This window comes from Sorex fumeus, unplaced genomic scaffold (assembly GCF_029834395.1).
Source record: "Sorex fumeus unplaced genomic scaffold, SorFum_2.1 ptg000169l, whole genome shotgun sequence".
Taxonomy (NCBI): domain Eukaryota; kingdom Metazoa; phylum Chordata; class Mammalia; order Eulipotyphla; family Soricidae; genus Sorex; species Sorex fumeus.
In genome coordinates, this window is record NW_026606226.1 from 12,307,568 (window position 1) to 12,324,912 (window position 17,345).

Consider the following 17,345-nt stretch of genomic DNA (forward strand, 5'->3'; position numbering starts at 1 on the left):
CTAAGAGAACACTAGAAAGTCACAGAAATCAGGTTCGCTTTCTATCCAAGACCCCACCCCGTGTTCTGCGGCGGGTTCTGCAGTGGGTGGGTTCTGGGTCAGGCCCTAGCCCCGGCACTGGTCCTCTCTCTCTGCTCAGATTCTCCATCACAGCCCACATGTCCCACCTCTCACCTCTCTCCTTCCTCTCTACCCTCTCCAAGCATCAAGGGGTCACCTCCCCCCCCATTGGGAGAAAAAAATAAAACCACTCATAAAGCCAAGAGAAAGGAGAGAGTTCCAAGATGTCCCTGCAAGGCCAAGATGCGGCCACTCTGAGTGAAGAAGGACATGTACCCAAGCACAGCTGGGCCTCGCCAGGGCTCGGTTACGGCTGAGTCTAAAGCACGGGCCAGTTCGTGGGGGGCCTGGAGAGCGGCTCTCACTGCTCTTCCGTCCAGAAAGACCCTCCTGGACCCGGCTAGGAAAAGTCCCTCCGTGCGGCAGGTGACCCATGCTGCCCCAAACACTGGGGTCCGACGGCTCCCTTCCCCAATCAGCTCTTCCTCCTGCTCTGTCACGAGGAACGCCAGCAGCCATCTGCATCCCCCCATCCCTGCCTCTGCCCCACGGAGACCCCGACCAGCCCTTCTCCCTCTCTCTGGGGGCCTCCCTCCACGGGGGGCCCCGGGCACCTGGGCATGACGCCTGGCCGTCACGCGGCAGGGAACGGGGCGCCTACCTGTGTAGCCAGCCAGGGCGGCAGCAGGGATGACCGGCTTGTCCTTGTTGAGGTCGGCGCGGTCCCGCACGTAATCCTTGAAGGTGCCCTTGGGCTTGTGGCTGGGCAGGGCGGCCGGGTAGTCCTCGGAGTCGAAGCTGTCGTAGGAGGGGACGCGCTGCAGGCTGCTGAAGGACGACTGGCTACTCCAGGACTGGGTGAGCCGGTCGCAGCTTTCGTAGCTCTCGATGCTCTCGAAGGAGTCCTGGCCCCCGAGCTTACCTGGAGGCGGGGGCGGGGCGGGGGGAGGAGGAGGCGGGAGGGGGGGTCGGGAGAGACAGCTGTCAAACCCTCCGCCAGGTCCCTGCGCAGGAGGGAGAGGCTGCTGGCGTGGGAGAGGGGGGTGACGAGGAGGGTCGAGGGTCCATTCCTGCCCCGCCCTCCGGACCCCACTCCCCGGGCCCCTCCCCCACACATCGACCCACGCGGTCCTGGGTTCTAGCACCCAGAGCAGCAGTGCAGAGAGAGAGACGCCTGCTTCCCAGCGCTTGGCCCGACACAGCTGTGTTCGGGGCCTCGAGGATTCCGGAGCCAGAAAGCAGAGAGTTGCGGATCACACGCGGAGGACGGGGTTTCTGGATGATGAAGCCGACCCAACACTTAGAGGAACACGTGGGACCAGGCCAGGCTCAGTTCCCACTCCCAACGGGAGCCAGTGGTGGGGTGGGGAGGAGGGGAGGGATACCCCAGTTCTCATTGTGGGCTGGGGAGATAGCACAGGGGGGAGGGCACTTGCCCTGTGTCCTGCCTGCACCAGTTCAAATCCCTAGCACCCAAGTACCCCACAGGCCGCCAGGGGCCACTCCCGAGCACAGAGTCAGGGACAGCCCCTGTGTATACTGGGTGTGGCCCTAACTCTTCCTCCCCCCAAAAAACGTCAGATTTGGGCGAGAGAGGAGTGTGTGGTGCTCAGAGCTTACCCCTGGGCCTGCAGTCAGGGATCAGTCCTGGCAGGGCTCAGGGAGACCTATGCGGTGCCAGGGATCAAACCTGGGTTCGCGTATAAGGCAAGTGCCGTATCCCTGGAACTCTCTCACTCTGACTGAATAAAAACGTCCAATTCTGTGAAGGGTTTTGGACCTTGGAAGTGAAAGCACCATGAGACTCAGAGATGCGGGAGGACCGCCCAGGAGCCAGGAACCCACGTGCTACTTTTTTGTTTCGTTTTGTTTTGTTTTGTATTTTTCCCAGATGCCTCTCTGCCTCTCTGCTTTCTCAGAGAAAAGATGTCGGGAGCTACTTTTGCTGGGCGGTCTAAGGAGAACAAAACCAACAGCCTGTCCTGCTTCTCGACAGAAACCCACCCCTTCCTCATCTCGAGTCCAATCATCCGGCGTAATGGAATCTTGGGGCAAGTGCAGGAGAGGGAAGAGTCGAGAGAGCAGGCCCGGGCCATCACAGAGCCTCTGACTCACGTTGGACATTCGTCACTGGCCACGAGATCACGCAAGTGCATTGATTTCCCAGACCAGGTTATAAACAGCTGCTGTGGTTGCATAAAAGCTCGGACACGTTTCCACAGGGACAAAAACCCCAATGGGAGAGAGAGGCTGGGGGAGGGAAGGGTGGGATTAGGGATGGAGGGTGAAGACCAGGAGGAAGAAAACGACATATCGAAGAGATGAAAGGGCGTTTCTTAAAATGCTCTGCGCCTGGACACTTTACAGGAGCCCGGTTTAAAGTAGAGGAGAATCGGGGTCGGAGTGATAGCACAGCGGGTAGGGCGTTTGCCTTGCACGCGGCCGACCTGGGTTCAATCCCCGGCATCCCATATGGTCCCCCGAGCACCGCCAGGAATAATTCCTGAGTGCAGAGCCAGGAATAATCCCTGAGCATCACTGGGTGTGACCCAAAAAGCAAAAATAAATAAATAAATAAATAAAGTAGAGGAGAATCAAGGGGTACGGAAATCAGCACAGCCCAGGGAACAGCACGGCCCTGTACCTTCCCCACCTGAAGCAGTGAAGACTCCCCCAGGTCAAACAGTCCTGTAGGGTATTGTTTCCATGGCCAAAATCTGTCACTGGCCACCGGAAAGTTCCTGAAAGGCGTGTCCCCACTAATAGTGTTGACAGTAGAAAGGCAGGCACGGATGTGCCCCATCTCCTCCCCTCACAGGGAAAGTGGCACACCGGAAGCACACTGAGCCCTGGGCCCTACACAGACCAGGTCGCATGCGCTATTACTGAGGGATGTTCAACACGGGGGAGAAACCATCCCCTGAAAAATGTACATCAGACAACTCAGGGAAACCTGTCCAGTCAGCATCCACGGCCTCTCCCAAACAAGCCAGGCCAGCATCTGCAGCTCTTACAATGGTGCTCATTCCTCCCAGTGCCCCCCATTCTCAGGGGTCACTCCATTTCCCTGTGAGACCGACACCCCAAAGCCTGAGAGAGAGAGAGTGAGAGCGAGAGAGAGAGTGAGAGAGGGAGAACGAGAGAGAACCTCTATGTAGGAAGAACATGCCAGAGTCACCAAGTCACAGGTCCCAAGGCCATTTTCAAGCTGATGTGTCTGGTGTCCCAGAGCTTGCATGGCTTGGACAACACCGTCCACCAACAGGACAGCCGAGTTTCCCAGGGGATTCCCCCCCCCCCCTTCTGGCCACCAAGGCAACATAAGCCCGAGGCTGTGCCTGAGGCCACAGAGGGGGACGGCCAGCTGCCTGCCGGCATGGCATTTCCATTTCCCAGTCACTCCGCTGACGGGTCTTTCCTCTCGAAAAGGGCTGCATGCACTCAGACAAGACCCACTTGGTGATGCCAACTCAGTGATGCCAACTCAGCTCCAGCAGGACACCTGGCCCCTCAGGTGCCCGCTAACACAGCTTTTCTGAGTGCCACCCCGCCATGCACGGCCCGGCCCCTCTCTTCGGCTCCGGCCCAGAGCTCTGAGTCCTCCAAAGAGCCGCAGCCCACGATGCGCCTGCACAAAGGCCGTTCTCAGAGTCCAGCGGACGGGGCATAGCAGCGCTTTGTGAACAGGAAGGCAGGATGCGAACACTGTGCTTACTCTGAACGACAATAAGCACCCGGCTTCACTCTCCATCGAGACCGAGACCAGCAGGGCCCGGGTCAATCAGAGCAGCCCCTTGTCTGCAGCCCCTCAGACGTGCACATAAGGAAGCCCGATCAAAGGGGCCTTTCCTCCAGCAGCAAGGGGGAAAGCGTGGCTTAGTGGGATGGAGGCAGGAGGAAGCCTGAGTCAGGGCTCACACCCGGACTCTCCATTTGGGGGGTGACGCGGTGGTGAGGAGCAGAACCAAGAACCACGGGAAAAGTGGGGAGAAAGACCCTCATCCCTATGCAAAGCCAGACGCAAGTTTAAAACAAGAGGCCCCAAGAGGGTCGAGCCCCAAACACAGAGCCTCAGCCTCTCAGCCTCAGGACAAAGGACGCTGCTCTCCTTCACGCTTTAATCTGCCTGGGAGTAAAGGAGAAACCCCCATACACGCGTGTGTGCATGTGTAAATAGACAGGCACCCCCAAAGTCAACAAGTCAGAAAGGGGAAGGTAACACTGGCCCCACTCATCAACCCCTGGGCTGAAACACAAGCACCTGGGGTACAGAGAAGGAGTACAGGTTCAGATGGACCCGAGGGCTTTCCCCAGGGAGGGCCTAGGGTTTCTCCCAAGGTCTGCTGGGAAGAAGTGTGAGCCTGAAGCTCAAAAAAGTGACTATGTTGAAGGCCCCCAGGCCTCCAGGAAAGTCACGGGTCTTGGTCTCCCTCCTAGAGGGGAGAAGAGGCCTCTACCACAGACCCACCAACCAGGGACAAAGCCCAAGGCTGCACAAAGGGCAGCTTCCTCCTGCCCCACTGCACACCTCCATGCTTTGAAATCAGACCATTCTTCCTGGCTGGATAAACCATTCCTTCCCACGCGCTGCACCTTCTCCATGGTAAAAAAAAAAAAAAAAAAAAAAAAAAAAAAAAAAAAACAGCTGGACTCTGAGGCTCAGTCCCCTAGTGAGTATGCAAATCCCGAGAGTGGCTTGTCACCATTCCTGCATTCTAAAGTCCACCAGCTCCATCGTAAAAGATGCCCTCGCTGCCCACGAATGGTGTCAGCAATGAGTCACCCCCATTTGGGACTCTTTCTTTGGAGATCCCTGGATACGTGTTTCCTGGGTCCTCGATCTAAATCCACACATATGAACAGGGAACAGATAAACCAAGGGTGAACCATCTTCCCAGGTCAAGAACGCTACAGAAGGATGGAGAGAGCAGGCTGAAGAGCCAAGTGCTACGCCCAGGGTCCACAGTCCAGCCCGGGGCACGTGTGAAAGCTAAAAGCTGGCCAGGACTAGCACTGCTCTCAGGCCCCTGGTGTCGGTCCCGAGTAAGGAACGGGATCAGCTTCCCTGCAGATTCCGTTCCCTCACAGACCTCTGGTCTCTGTCATCATGGAAGACATGCCATGATGGAAAGTTCTTACCCTAGGGACAGGCTAAGGTGGACATGCAGCCAAGATGAGGTCCACTGAGCAGTCCAAGAACACCAGGACCCAAACACCTCAGAGGGCAGGTCATGCTGGGCAACTCAGAACTGCATGAGATGGGCTGGCAGGGTGCCAGCCTGGCACACATCGACCCCAGTCCAATCCCTGGCACTCTATATGGTTCCCTGAGCGCAGAGCCAGAAGCCAGCCCTGACCACTGCTGGGTGTGGCCCCCAAACCGAGAAAGCACAGCCAGCAATGGCTGCACGGGCAGCCCTGGACCTACCCCGGCTGGTCCGCCCCATGCACATGTTGTCAGGGGTCACGACTTCCTGTTTGATGGCGAAGTAGTCGGTCTGGAGGGTGTCTGTCTGCAGAGGGTCCCGGAGAATGACGGAGGGGTAGTCGTTCTCATACTTGAGGGACAGGAGCTCCTCAGAGCTGATGGGGTGCAGTGTCTGGTAGGACTCGGTGATGAAGCTGGACTCCGAGAACTCCGAGGGAGGGACGCACTGAGCATGCTCGATACCATAGCCTGCAGACACAGAGGCGAGCAGTTGGGAGACGGAAACTGAGACAGGGAACTGCAGCCACCCATCACTCACTGGGGCCTGCCAGGGGCGCCGGGGGCAGGCAGATGCCCCAAGACTGCAAACAGAATTCACTGTCAGTTCAAAGGGGCTTGGTCCCGACAGTCCTGGATAATGTACTTCCCTTCTCTGACTAAATTTTCCCATCTCTCCTTTTTCTGTACGCTCTGAGCGAGAGCAAAGGTCTGGTACCTCGTTCATACTATTGACATTACTTTCAGTAAAAATCTTTAGAGTGCAAAATGAGGGTCTGGGGCCGGATTGATAGTACAGCGGGTAGGGCATTTGCCTGGCATGTGGCCAAGCCAGGTTGGATCCCCCTCATCCCATATGGCTCATGGGGCCCATCAGGAACGATCTGTGAGTGCAGAGCTAGAAGTAAGCCCTGAGCACAGCCGGATGTGCCCCCAACCACCACCCCGACCCCAACCTGTGCCGAAAAAGGGGAAGAAAACAAAATGAGGGCCTGAGAGAGAGCTCAAAGCAGGAGAACAGGCATTAGGTATGGAGCACCGGGCTCCACGCCCATGTTCAGGGGACCCCAGCACCCCGGATCTGTACTGCATCATTGGGCCTGAGGATGGAGCCTTCAGGCCTGCACAGGATACTGAGTATCCCTAAAGAGTCCCCAGGGTCCCCAAGCATGCCGGGGAGGCGCAGACACCTAGAGACGCTGTGAAACTACCCTTTGAAAGTTAGGGGAGCAGGCAGGCCCCCGCCTAGCTCCCCTCCTCACCCCTTCTCCAGCAGGCGAGGTATCTCCTAGCAGGGCACAGGATCCAAACTTCTGAGCCCCCAACCCTCGTATCAAGGCACAGGATTCAGAAAGGTGTAAGAGGGGGAATCAAGGGCTCATCTCTCTGGCTAATCTCAAGCCTTATGAAAAAGGGAAGAGCAGCGGGACTGTGCGGCTGAATAAATGAGGTGAAGGGGCCAGAGTGGTGGTACAGCAGACAGGGCACTAACCTTGCACCCAGCAGCCAACTCTAGATTGAATCCCTAGTACCCCAGAGGGTCCCCCTAGCTCAGGAGTGATCCAGAGCCCAAGAACAAATCCAAAAGAAAAAGAAAAATAATTTTTTTTTTTTTACAGGCCTGGGGAAATGGTACAACAGGTAAAGAGCTTGCCAGATTGGATTTTCTGGCACTCTATGTGGTCCCTGAGAAGAAGCACTGAGTGCAGAATCAGGAGTAAGCTGGCAGGCTCTGCCAGGTGTGTTCCCCAAACCAAAATAAATAAATTTAAAAAAAAATAAAATAAGAAGAAAACGGGTGTGGAGGTGAATGCCTTCTGCAGGGCGGGGATAACCTAGGACAGAGCTGAATGGAACCACGTGTTGAGAATGACGATGAGTCACCGAAGGAGTCTGTGGTCAGCTTCCCTGAGGCCAGGGTAGCAGGCAAGACAAGGGCAGAGGCGGAGAGGGCACTTACTGATGAAGTAATCCGAGGAATAGCGGGGCTCGGGGTAGCTCCCGACGCCGTTCACCTGGTAGGGTTTCATGTCCTCTGCAAGAGACAGGGAAGGGGGCGGACAGAGAGGTCAGATCCAGTGATGCTCGGCCCCCGGGGGTCCGGGATGCAAGCCCCACAACCGTTTCGGCCTCTCCTCCAAGAACCTGCTCAGGAACTGAGCGGGGGTCTGCCTCTCCCCACGGGGTCTGTTCAAGGCCAAGAGCAAGGCGTCCGGTGAAGTTTATCATCATCTGTCTTTGCAAAAGGGGGATTCTCGGCCTGGACAGAGCCCCGGGGAGGCGTCTTGGAGGGAGGGAATGAGGGCAGCTGCCGCGTTAGCCTCACAGGTCTGGGAAACCTCTGCAGAAGTCACCGGAAGCCCTACCCAAACTTCTTAAGGACCAGTTCCAGAGCTTTCCACAAATGACCTGGCACCCTCAGGCAGGGAAGCGGCATCCCTGGCCTGTTCTTCTCCCGTCTGCCTGTTGAGGTGCGGGATCTCGCCACGCCCTCGGCAGCCCCTGCTCACGGCGCCCGGTCAGAAGTTGGCCACTGCTCATGTGGCTGCTGAGTGGACCGTGACGGGGTGCAGGCCTGCCTGAGACAGGAGACGCGGCTCCCAGAGGAATGAGGAAGGAACGTGGAGCGAGCTGGGAGAGAGAGCAGAGGCTCTGGATCTGCGCCCAGTGAGCGTGGGGCCGCCCTGGACACCCAGGGCCTGTGGGACGGGGCAGTCTGGCCCCCGTTTCCCGAGTGGAAGCCGACACCGAGTGCGAAGGCTGGAGTGGGGTTTTCCTCAGGTATTTGATAGCTTGTTGGGAGCAGAGACCGGCAGGGAGCAAGCCCCTGCCTGCAGGAGTAGCAGTTCCCAGCGGAGATGAAAATGATTGCGCTTGGCTTTCACGGCTTATCAGATGGAAGCGGCCCCTGTACCTCCGGCCCGGCACCCCACCCCACGCAGCTATGTTCCTCGGCTCCAGCTGATTCAGAGCCGGGGCTGGACCAGAGCACAGATCTCCTGGCTCGCCATTCCCCGACCTGAACAGGACACTTTGGACACGGAGGGCGAGAGGGCGTCAACTCTCAAACACGCTCGGTTCTTTCTCTCCTCCTGGGCTTGGGGGCCACGCCCAGAGGTGCTCTGAGCTTACTCCAGGCTCTGCGCTCAGGGATAACTGCTCGCAGGGCTCTGGGGAAACCCTAGGGGGTGTCGAGAACTGAACAGGGAGTGGCGGCCTGCAAGGTCAGCGCCGACCACTGCACTCTCTCTCCAGCCTCACTTCAGTTAGTTCCTCATCCGCGTCAACTTCGCTGCAGTGAGATCTTTGCAGGAAGAAAGACAGGCCCATGTCAGGGAGCTGGGAGGGCTCTCTGTGATCATATAAAGAACACAGGCCAGAGAACCAAAGAGCCGTGAGGGGACACAGAGACCATTTCCTCACTAATACGAAGCTCCTGACAAGTACAAGAGAACATATCCTTCCTATTTCACCCAGGGGCACTGGAGAATCCAAAAGAAAACTGACCTCCAATCACCTTGGAAAAAAAGAGATGCTACTGTATTTCATTGCCAAATCATGGTAGGTATTACACACACACACACACACACACACACACACACACACACACGTCTTTTTTTCTTAAAAGTTATAAACTAATTTTTGGATAGGAAAAATGAACCAACAGGTGCACCGATGAGACGGCGGTGACGATGAGGTGGTGAAATACGTCCACTGATTGGAGGACGAGGGTGAGCAGAGGGTTAGTCACGTCAGAACACCTGGTCTCTGCAGGGCCATAAATAGAGGGGGGCAGACACTGGATGGATTCGGGTTCACAGTCTGCTGTATTTATAAGCCGGCGGTTACATCAGCTCTGCTAGGCGCCTGCCCTATCTTTTCCTCTATAAACAGGTCGCTCCCATCCACGCCGATGCGTGGGCGTTCGCACGGTGACACGGGCCACATGTTGGAGTTTCGAGAGGCCTGTGCAGTTCCCCCCAGAAATGCCGGGCCCTGGAGCCGAGCCAGGAGTCAGCGCCACCTCCCCCCTCACCCTGACTCTGCTCAGTCATATTTATTCCTCAGCAGAAACCGAAGAGAAGGAAGAAAGATAACACGGCTGCACTCCGGGATCTAATTTGGGTCTCGGCAGAGCATGGCAGAGTGGGAAATAGTCTCCAACAAAGGAAGGTATTATGGGGGGAAATGTGCTAATCCGGAGCTGGGCTCCCAGCCCCCCACGCCTGTGCCTAGGGTCGGAGCCAGCGACCACAGGGAAAGGGTGGGCCTGGGTCACGGAGGGCAGCGGGCTTCTAGGCTTACAGTCAGCTGCAGGGCACAGCTGACTGCTGGTAACTGCCATTTATTTTAAGAAGACATTCAGAAAAAAATAAGCGCAAAAACACCCAAGTTTGCAGCCGGCCGCTGTTCCTATCCCCAGCCAGGACTGTGGTCCATGAGTCACTTTGTCCAAAAAGGTTAGAGGAGGCTGGTCCAGGAGGCCATGTCATTACAAGGTTGCGACACTGTGTCCCAACATAACCCCTGCTCCTGCTCCAGGGGAGCGATGGTCACCACAGTGCTCTGCAGGGCTGGCCGTGTCCACTGTGGATTGGGGAGTGGGTGTCAAGATTGCTGGGGAGAACGTGATTGGCTGTGGGCATAGCAGCACGTGAACAGAGAATGTATCTGAGATCAGGATTTGGGGTGCAGGTGGGGTGCACCCCCACCAGCTTCACAAATAACCCTCTGAGCCTCCTCAAGATTGACATCCAAACCTGAGACCAGAAGGAGAAGAAACTCGGGTGGATGCTGATCCCTGCCCTGGCCCAGGCTAGGAGCCACGTTGGCACGCTTCCACGGATAACTGCCTGGTATCCCATCACAGGGTCTGGCCAGGCGGCCCAACTCTCTGCTTGAACCCCATTTACCTTTCTGCAGGATCTCCAGATGTTCCCATAAGATGTCCCCGACGAAGTCCGGGGCCAGTTCCAGAAAGCACTCTTTGCCCAGGGCACAGAGCGCCGCGCCGTTCATGCAGAACTTCTGGAAATCCACGCCCTTCAGGCTGAACTCATTCACAGCCCACATCACCCAGTCCCGCACGTGGGTTTCTGTCCACTGCCGGGGGTCTGGGAAGACATCAGAGGAAGACAGGGCAGGTCAGATGCAGCTAACGAGTACACCCACTTTTTCCCTTTTGTGTTTTTGGGCAGGATGGAGCTTGGGGCAGTGCCAGGTGGAGCACCTGGCAATGCTCAGGAACTACTCCTGGCTCTGTGACTCCAGGACCATAGCGGAGGTAAGGGATTGAACCAAGGTCAGCCATCTGGAAGGCCAGCGCCCTGCCCACTGAACAATCTCTCTGCCCCAGACCGAACTTGATGGAGGTTGATCTGTAATTCAGCATCTCAGCCTGTCCCCGTGTGTCATGGACACCTCCCTCTGCCTTCCTATTGGTCTTCCCAGCTACAGGCTCACCACAACCCAGAAAATAACAGTTGTCTCCTCCCTCCATCCAGATGCCAGGTTTCTTCTCTCTCCCTGCCCCATTCCCCTGACACAGCTTAGGGAAGCTCGGCCCAAGAGGCTGAATGCCTTCTTGACTCACACTAATAATAAAATCAAGTGTATCTTGGAGACTGCACCTGCCTGGCTTCCTGCTCTTAATGCTTACACTTGAGACCGTTGTTCTTAATTATCCATAATTATTTTTATCATAGCTAATTATGGCTAGTAATCATCCTCGCCCCTAGTACCAGCAAGGCAGTCAAACGGTAATTAATAAAAACAACGTGTGGAGGTGTCTGAATTACACACATCACAGGCCCTGCCTGGAGCGGTCTATGGACCAGGCGCCACAGAATCCTCGTGCCTGGCTCCGGATTCCACATGACAGTGCCAGAAAATGACCCGTAAGAGCTGGGATGATTGATGGCTGTTGAGGTTTTCACAGCACACCTACTCTCAAAGCTGCTAGGCCCTCTCTCTAGCAGATGACTTCCGGAGACGTTGGAAAACCTAACGGTAGGACTTCACTCGACTCAGTCTTGTGATTCTACAAAGGGGTTGGTATGCTGGTATTAGCAGAAGTGTGGAGCCAGTAGGAAAGGCATGCAGAGACTTTCAGGGACTCTACATCAGACTTGGCTTGACCAGACTGGGGGCCTCAACTCTGGAAGGAGCAGCCAGGTCCAAATACAGGGCTCTTCTAACTTGACAGTCCATACACCGCTACTCGAACTCAACAGTCCACACCAGCACTACTCCAACTCAACCGTCCACAACACTGTTCTAATTCAACAGTCCACACAGCGTTATTCTAACTCGCCAGTCCACAAACAGTGCTACTCTAACTTGAGAACAATGCACTCTCTCTGCAACCAGTGGTGGGGTGATTTCTTCTTTCTGACACTTCTCCTCCCGAACATTCCTAAGCAGACCCTTCCAGACAATAATACGCAAGTGGAAACACCACTTGCCAAAGAACAAGTAACAGCCAAGAGCAAACGGAACTGCCAAGAAATACAGCTCGCGCAGTTCATCCAATGGAGATCCTGCAGGACTCTGAGGCAATGTTTTCCAAACGTGTTCACAATTTTAGAATCACGAGCTTTGAAGGTGCCGATATGACCAGCAGTTGGCCTGGGATATGGCCTGGGTGGAGTTTTTTCAAGATTCTCCCTTCTTCTAACAAAAGAGTTTTGGAGGGAGCTGCTGTTCTAAGGTCAAGAGGGCACTGTGAACCTGGAACTGGGGAGCACTGGCTGGGGAGCTCATGGCATCGGCTACAACCCTCAAGCTGCTCACTGAAGGGAGGTCGGTAGTCCTGAGGAAAAAAATGCGCCTAGAGATCCGTTCCCATCGTTTTGGTTGGTTTTTTTTTTTTTGGCCTACCGACTACCAAGCCTACCTTTGGGAATTCCCAGCCGTTGTTGCTCTTTAGAGAAACCACTGAATGTGGCTTTCAACGCTTGAGACATCATCTCTTTGCTGCTTGGCGTTAACAGCGGAACATCCGCGCATTCCATGTCTGTGAGAGAAAAAGAAAAATAGCACGTGAGTAATAAAAACCAGAAGCCTGGCGAGACGAACGCCTTGGAGCCCGTGCTTCCGGTTTGAATCCCAGGTGCCCCCATGACTACTGGGTACAACCCCCAGAGAGTCATTCTTGAGTATCTCTGGGTGCCCCTCCCCCCAAAAAGTAAATAATAAACTCTAAATACATGGTCCCCTCTCGGAGAGCCCAGCAAGCTACCGAGAGTATCTCGCCCACACGGCAGAGCCTGGCAAGTTCCCTGTGACGTATTCGTATGCCAAACACAGTAACAACAAGTCTCATGATGGAGACGTTACTGGGCCTGCTTGAGCAAATCGATGAACAACGGGAGGCCCGTGGCCATGAAATACATGGTAGTTAGACTCAGCATGGGTATCAGCTCCCCATATCTCCAATATCCAATCACTGGGGCATTGAACTAAAACTAACATGATGTCATGTCAATTACAGCTCAAACCTAAAAGCTTAGTGGATCATTATCCACTCAGGCCTTAGGAAGTCTGAGGGACGTCCGCTGAGAAGTATCTGTTACAGCCTCATCAGTGTAGGAGTCTCTCCTTTATGTGCTAGTCCCCTAAGAGGTATCCCAGGTTTGATCCCTGGCACCCCAGGTGGCCTCTCGAGCCCCACCACAAGTGATTCCTGAGCAGAGGGACAAACACTTTGGAGCCTGTACTTTGGGGTTTTGATCCCTGGTCCCACCGGTGTGGCACCAAAACCAAAAACCAAAGCAAACAAACAAAAGTAGTTCTTGTGTGGAAGGTCCTGCACCCTGATGACCAACATACATGCCTTTTTTTTCTGGGCAAGTCTATGATTCCCCAGCCCCCAGCCCCTGCTCTCCCGTCTGTTCACACAGCCAGTGTCCCGGGCTCACATCCAGCTCTGTAGGCAAAGGAAGTAACAACACTCGCTCATTCCCCAAACAACTATTAGCACTGGTGATGTGTGAGGAAGGAGAGAGACCAGCAGCGCGTCAAGCTGAAATGATCCCGCCCCCCGAGAAGCCGGAGACCAGGCTGTACATGTGGGAGCTCCCAGCGCTCAACTATTACTCACCCAGTTAAACATTCAAATACAACGGCCATTGGGTGAGGAAATGGCTGAAGGAGCTGGGCATGCGCTTAAGCACACAGGAAGCCCAAGTTTGACGTCTGAGACCACGTGATCCCCTGAGCACCAGCAGGAGCAATCCCAGAGCACCATGCTAGGAGTAGTCTCAGCATCTCTAGACGTTCTCCTTCACAACACCCCTCCCCCGCCCCCCGCCACACACACACTCACACAAACCAAAAACAAATGTAATGGCAATTCAGGCTTCAAGGGAGACATGGAGATGCTTGCTAAAACAAAGTCAGAATTTTTCAAAGTCTGGACACCAGGGCAAGAGACACTGGGGCCATGATCGAAAGGACTCCGGGTTTTCAAAACAGGAAAAGTCCTCTAGACCCAGCAGTTCTCAAAGTGAGGTCCCCAGACCAGCTGCACTGACATCACCTAAGAAAAGCCTTGAGAAATGCAAATCCTCCACCTCACCCGAGTCCCTGAGGCAGAACCTTTGGGGAACAGAGCCTAGAAACCCATAGGGGGGCTCAGAGGGGCCACGCCCAGCGATGCTCAGGCCCGGATGCATGGGGACCACCAGGGGATGCAGGTGGGGATACTCAGAGAGCTACGGAGTGTGGGGATCCAATCCAGGGCACCACAACGCTCTGTGTGAGCTACCTCCTGCTCTTGCAAGTCACGGTTACAGTCACGGTCCTCCAGTTGTTCATTGATTTGCTCGAGCGGGCCCAGTAACATCTCCATTGGAGACTTTGTTGTTACTGTGTTTGGCATATCAGATACGTCACGGGGAGCTTGCCAGGCTCTGCCGTGCAGGCGAGATACTCTCGGTAGCTTGCCGGGCTCTCCGAGAGGGACGGAGGAATCGAACTCGGGTCGGCCATGTTGGCTGCGTGCAAGGCAAACGCCCTGCCGCTGTGCTATCGCTCCAGCTCTTGCAAGTATGCATTTTTAGTCTGGGTGACCGCAATACCACCCCGAGTTGGAGCACCTAGAGAGAGTGGCTGGAATAAAGGAAGGCCCAGAGATGGAGAGGGCATGTATTTGTGTTGCCCCAAACAGCAGAAGAGCACAAGGAGGTGGGAGTAAGTGCAGAGTACGCTGCAGAACTCATCACTTCATCCTGAGTAAGACAGACAACCAGGGGGGCAGTTCTACGAGGAGCGGTACAGTGGCATTTCAACACGCTTTGAAATGTTGTGGACCTTGTGGACTGAGGTGGTACAGGGGTAAGATGCTTGTCTTACATGCAGCCGACTCTGGCTCCATCCCAGGCACCACGCACAGTCTCGTGAGCACCGCCAGGGGTCTCTCCTGAGCCCAGAGCCAGGAAGAGCCCCTAGACACAAGCCCCCTCTCTCCCCTCCAAAGGTCACCTTAGGACAATTCTCATTTTGATTTCTCAAAGCACTACCATCCTCTTCTCCCCGACGTGGTGGCACAATTGCACATTCCACCAGCTGGGCACGAGGTGCCAGGACCTGCCAACACTTGTTCTTTCCTGTTGTGCTCTTACAGTAACATTTAATATTAGTAACCGGCTGGGGGCAAAGGGCATCGCTCTGCAGCTCTGATTTGCATTTCCCCCGGGGAGTCAAGGTGGAGCACCTTAGCCTGTGCTTATTGGCCACCTTCTCTGCAGAAATGTCTATTCAAGCGTTTTGCTCGCTTTCAAAAGGGTTATCTGTTATTTTAGCGAGGGTGGGGGAGTTACCTTAGACCCCCAGATGGCTGAAAACAATCTCAAAGAGAACATCTAGACAACCACGGCCACAGCAGCCTCGGCCACAAAAGTGAAGAGGAGGAAGCAGCCCCGAGCCCCCCGACAGAAGGGATTAGCAAATGTGGCATTTGCTAAAAGGGACACCTGGGTGTCCCTTCACATTACGCTCAGCCAGTGACAGACAAATCCAAGGCTAGGAGGTTGCAAGAAACGTGAAATGCGTGGGCAGAAAGTTGAAGCGGGTGTTGGGGGCTGGGGGGGGGGGGGTGCGCGTGCAGGGCTTGAAGCAAGGAGTGGTATGAAGAACCACCCCATGGGCACTGAGTGGCAGAGCGGCCAGGTGGGAGAGTTTGCGGGGCGACATCGTTGATAGCTGCACAGTGATCTGAATGCATCTCAATGCCACCCAACTGCGGGTTTGAAAGTAGGTTTGGGGAGTAGGACCCGTTTTCTGTCCTGTTTCTCTGACCACACTCTTAGAAAGTGGGGCGAGGGAAGAGGCTCACCCTGGCTGCTCTCGGCAACCTTGGTTGAGGAGGGAGTGACGCCCGTGGGGGGGGGGGGGGTGCGCAGGGGTGTCCGAGCTGTCGCATCCACTACAGTGACAAAGGGCAGTGGCCTGGATGCGGAAGGTGGCGGCAGGGACCTCAGGAGTAAGCAGAGAGGAAGTGAGCACTGTGGAAGCTGGCCGCGGGGTGGTGAGGAAGAGCGGGCGAGGACAGCCTCTGCTCACTAACCCCATGGCTCTCTTGCTCACTCACGGAAGAGGTCTGGAAATGACGCAAGGTAAACTGGTCGAGGCTACAGGCTCCCACCCAGCCTTGGAGGGGCCAAAGAGACAGTGCAGTGGGCAGGGCACTAGCCTTGCACATGGCCAACCTGGCCCCCCCCAAGCACTGCCAGGAATGACCCTGAGAGCAGAGCCAGGAGTAAGCCCTGAGCACCGCTGGGTACAGCCAAAATAAAATAAAATAAAGTGTGTGTTGCAGGGGGTGGGGTCGGGAGCTGAGACTTTTCCCTGGATGTCCCAGGCCTTTCAGGCAGCAATGCATCTCTCCATAGACGTTTCCAGAAGCCCTGGTCGTCTGCCCACATCTTCAAGACTTCCTATGAATCTGACTCCTGTAATGGCTGGGTTCCAGACGTGGTCACTGCAGGCACTGACCCAACTCGCATCACTGAGGCTGGCCTCTGAAGACCTGCCCTGCGCACACATGTGTCATGGGCTGAAACAAAGGGAACCGGGGAAGGGGGAAGAAGCCAAGGGGCGTCTTCTGAACGGAGGGAACACGAGTTGGCCCCCGCGGGTCAGAAGGGACGTCATCACGGCCTGGGGGAGGAGGCAGGCAGCTCCCCCACCCTCTCTGGCCCCCTTGGAGTGGGGTGGTCCAGCTCCAGGCTGGACCCTGGGGAGCAGGAGGGGTCACGCTGGCCGTTCCCCTGGGCAGAGAACCTGTTGTTCTGGGCAGCCATGAGTCCGGGTTGCCCTGGGACATGCACCCCCCCTCCAGGAAAATAAAAAAAATTCTAGTGGAAAAATCAACATGCCTCCAGGAAGGTTGACAAAATGATGGAAAATCCCAGATTGTTCAGTGGGGGGAGACGGGGGAGGGACAGAATGTTGATTACGCAACACCCAGTCCCTCAAACAACGGGGTCATCCTCAAGTGAGTCACCCCGAAAGCCGGCCAGGCTCCCCGTGCACCCATCTCCCCGGCCAGCGCCCAGCAGAAGGACAGCTTTGGAAGCGGCTCCCGGGGGAAGCAGAAGGGTGCTCGCTGTCCCCAGCGGAGCCCCCCTCTCTCGAGTGGGGAGCCCTGTCTCAGGGCCAAACACGGGAGTCGCTCCCACAACGAGTGAGTTAGGGAGTGAGACGTTCTCCCAGATGGCGTCCACTCCCCCCACCCTCCAGCGCCCCCCCCCCCCAGGCCCCCATCCATCCAGCACACATTCACCAGACTGAACTGTGTGGGTTTGGGGGTGTCTGCTCCCTCCCTCCCTCCCTCCCCAAGATTTACGACTCGATGAGAAGGACTCTGCTGATGGCGGAAATTGGTCAGGACAACAGATGTGGAAACTACAGCGCAGGCCAAACAGGGCAGCCGAGCTCTGCCGGCAGGCCCGGGGCGGGAAAGAGGGAAGCAGGGTCGGGGGCCAGGAGGCCTGAGGACCTTCCGCGGCAGCACAGAGGACAGGAGGCGAAGGACCAGCAGAGCACCTGGGAGCGACAGGGGGTGGGGAGCAGGGGC

The 17,345-nt window shown here is 56.0% G+C and overlaps 1 protein-coding gene across 2 annotated transcripts in view; it reads right to left on the reverse strand.

Moving 5' to 3' along the window:
* ETS1 (ETS proto-oncogene 1, transcription factor) overlaps positions 1–17,345 on the reverse strand; it is a 147,575-nt gene that overhangs the window by 17,777 nt on the left and 112,453 nt on the right. For both annotated transcript variants that reach the window (XM_056107679.1, XM_056107680.1), the window contains 5 exons: positions 12,162–12,281; positions 10,180–10,380; positions 7,227–7,301; positions 5,489–5,737; positions 722–982 (listed from right to left, as the gene is read on the reverse strand). In XM_056107679.1, the coding sequence (XP_055963654.1) occupies positions 722–982; positions 5,489–5,737; positions 7,227–7,301; positions 10,180–10,380; positions 12,162–12,281 (906 nt within the window). The remainder of the gene's footprint in view (positions 1–721; positions 983–5,488; positions 5,738–7,226; positions 7,302–10,179; positions 10,381–12,161; positions 12,282–17,345) is intronic.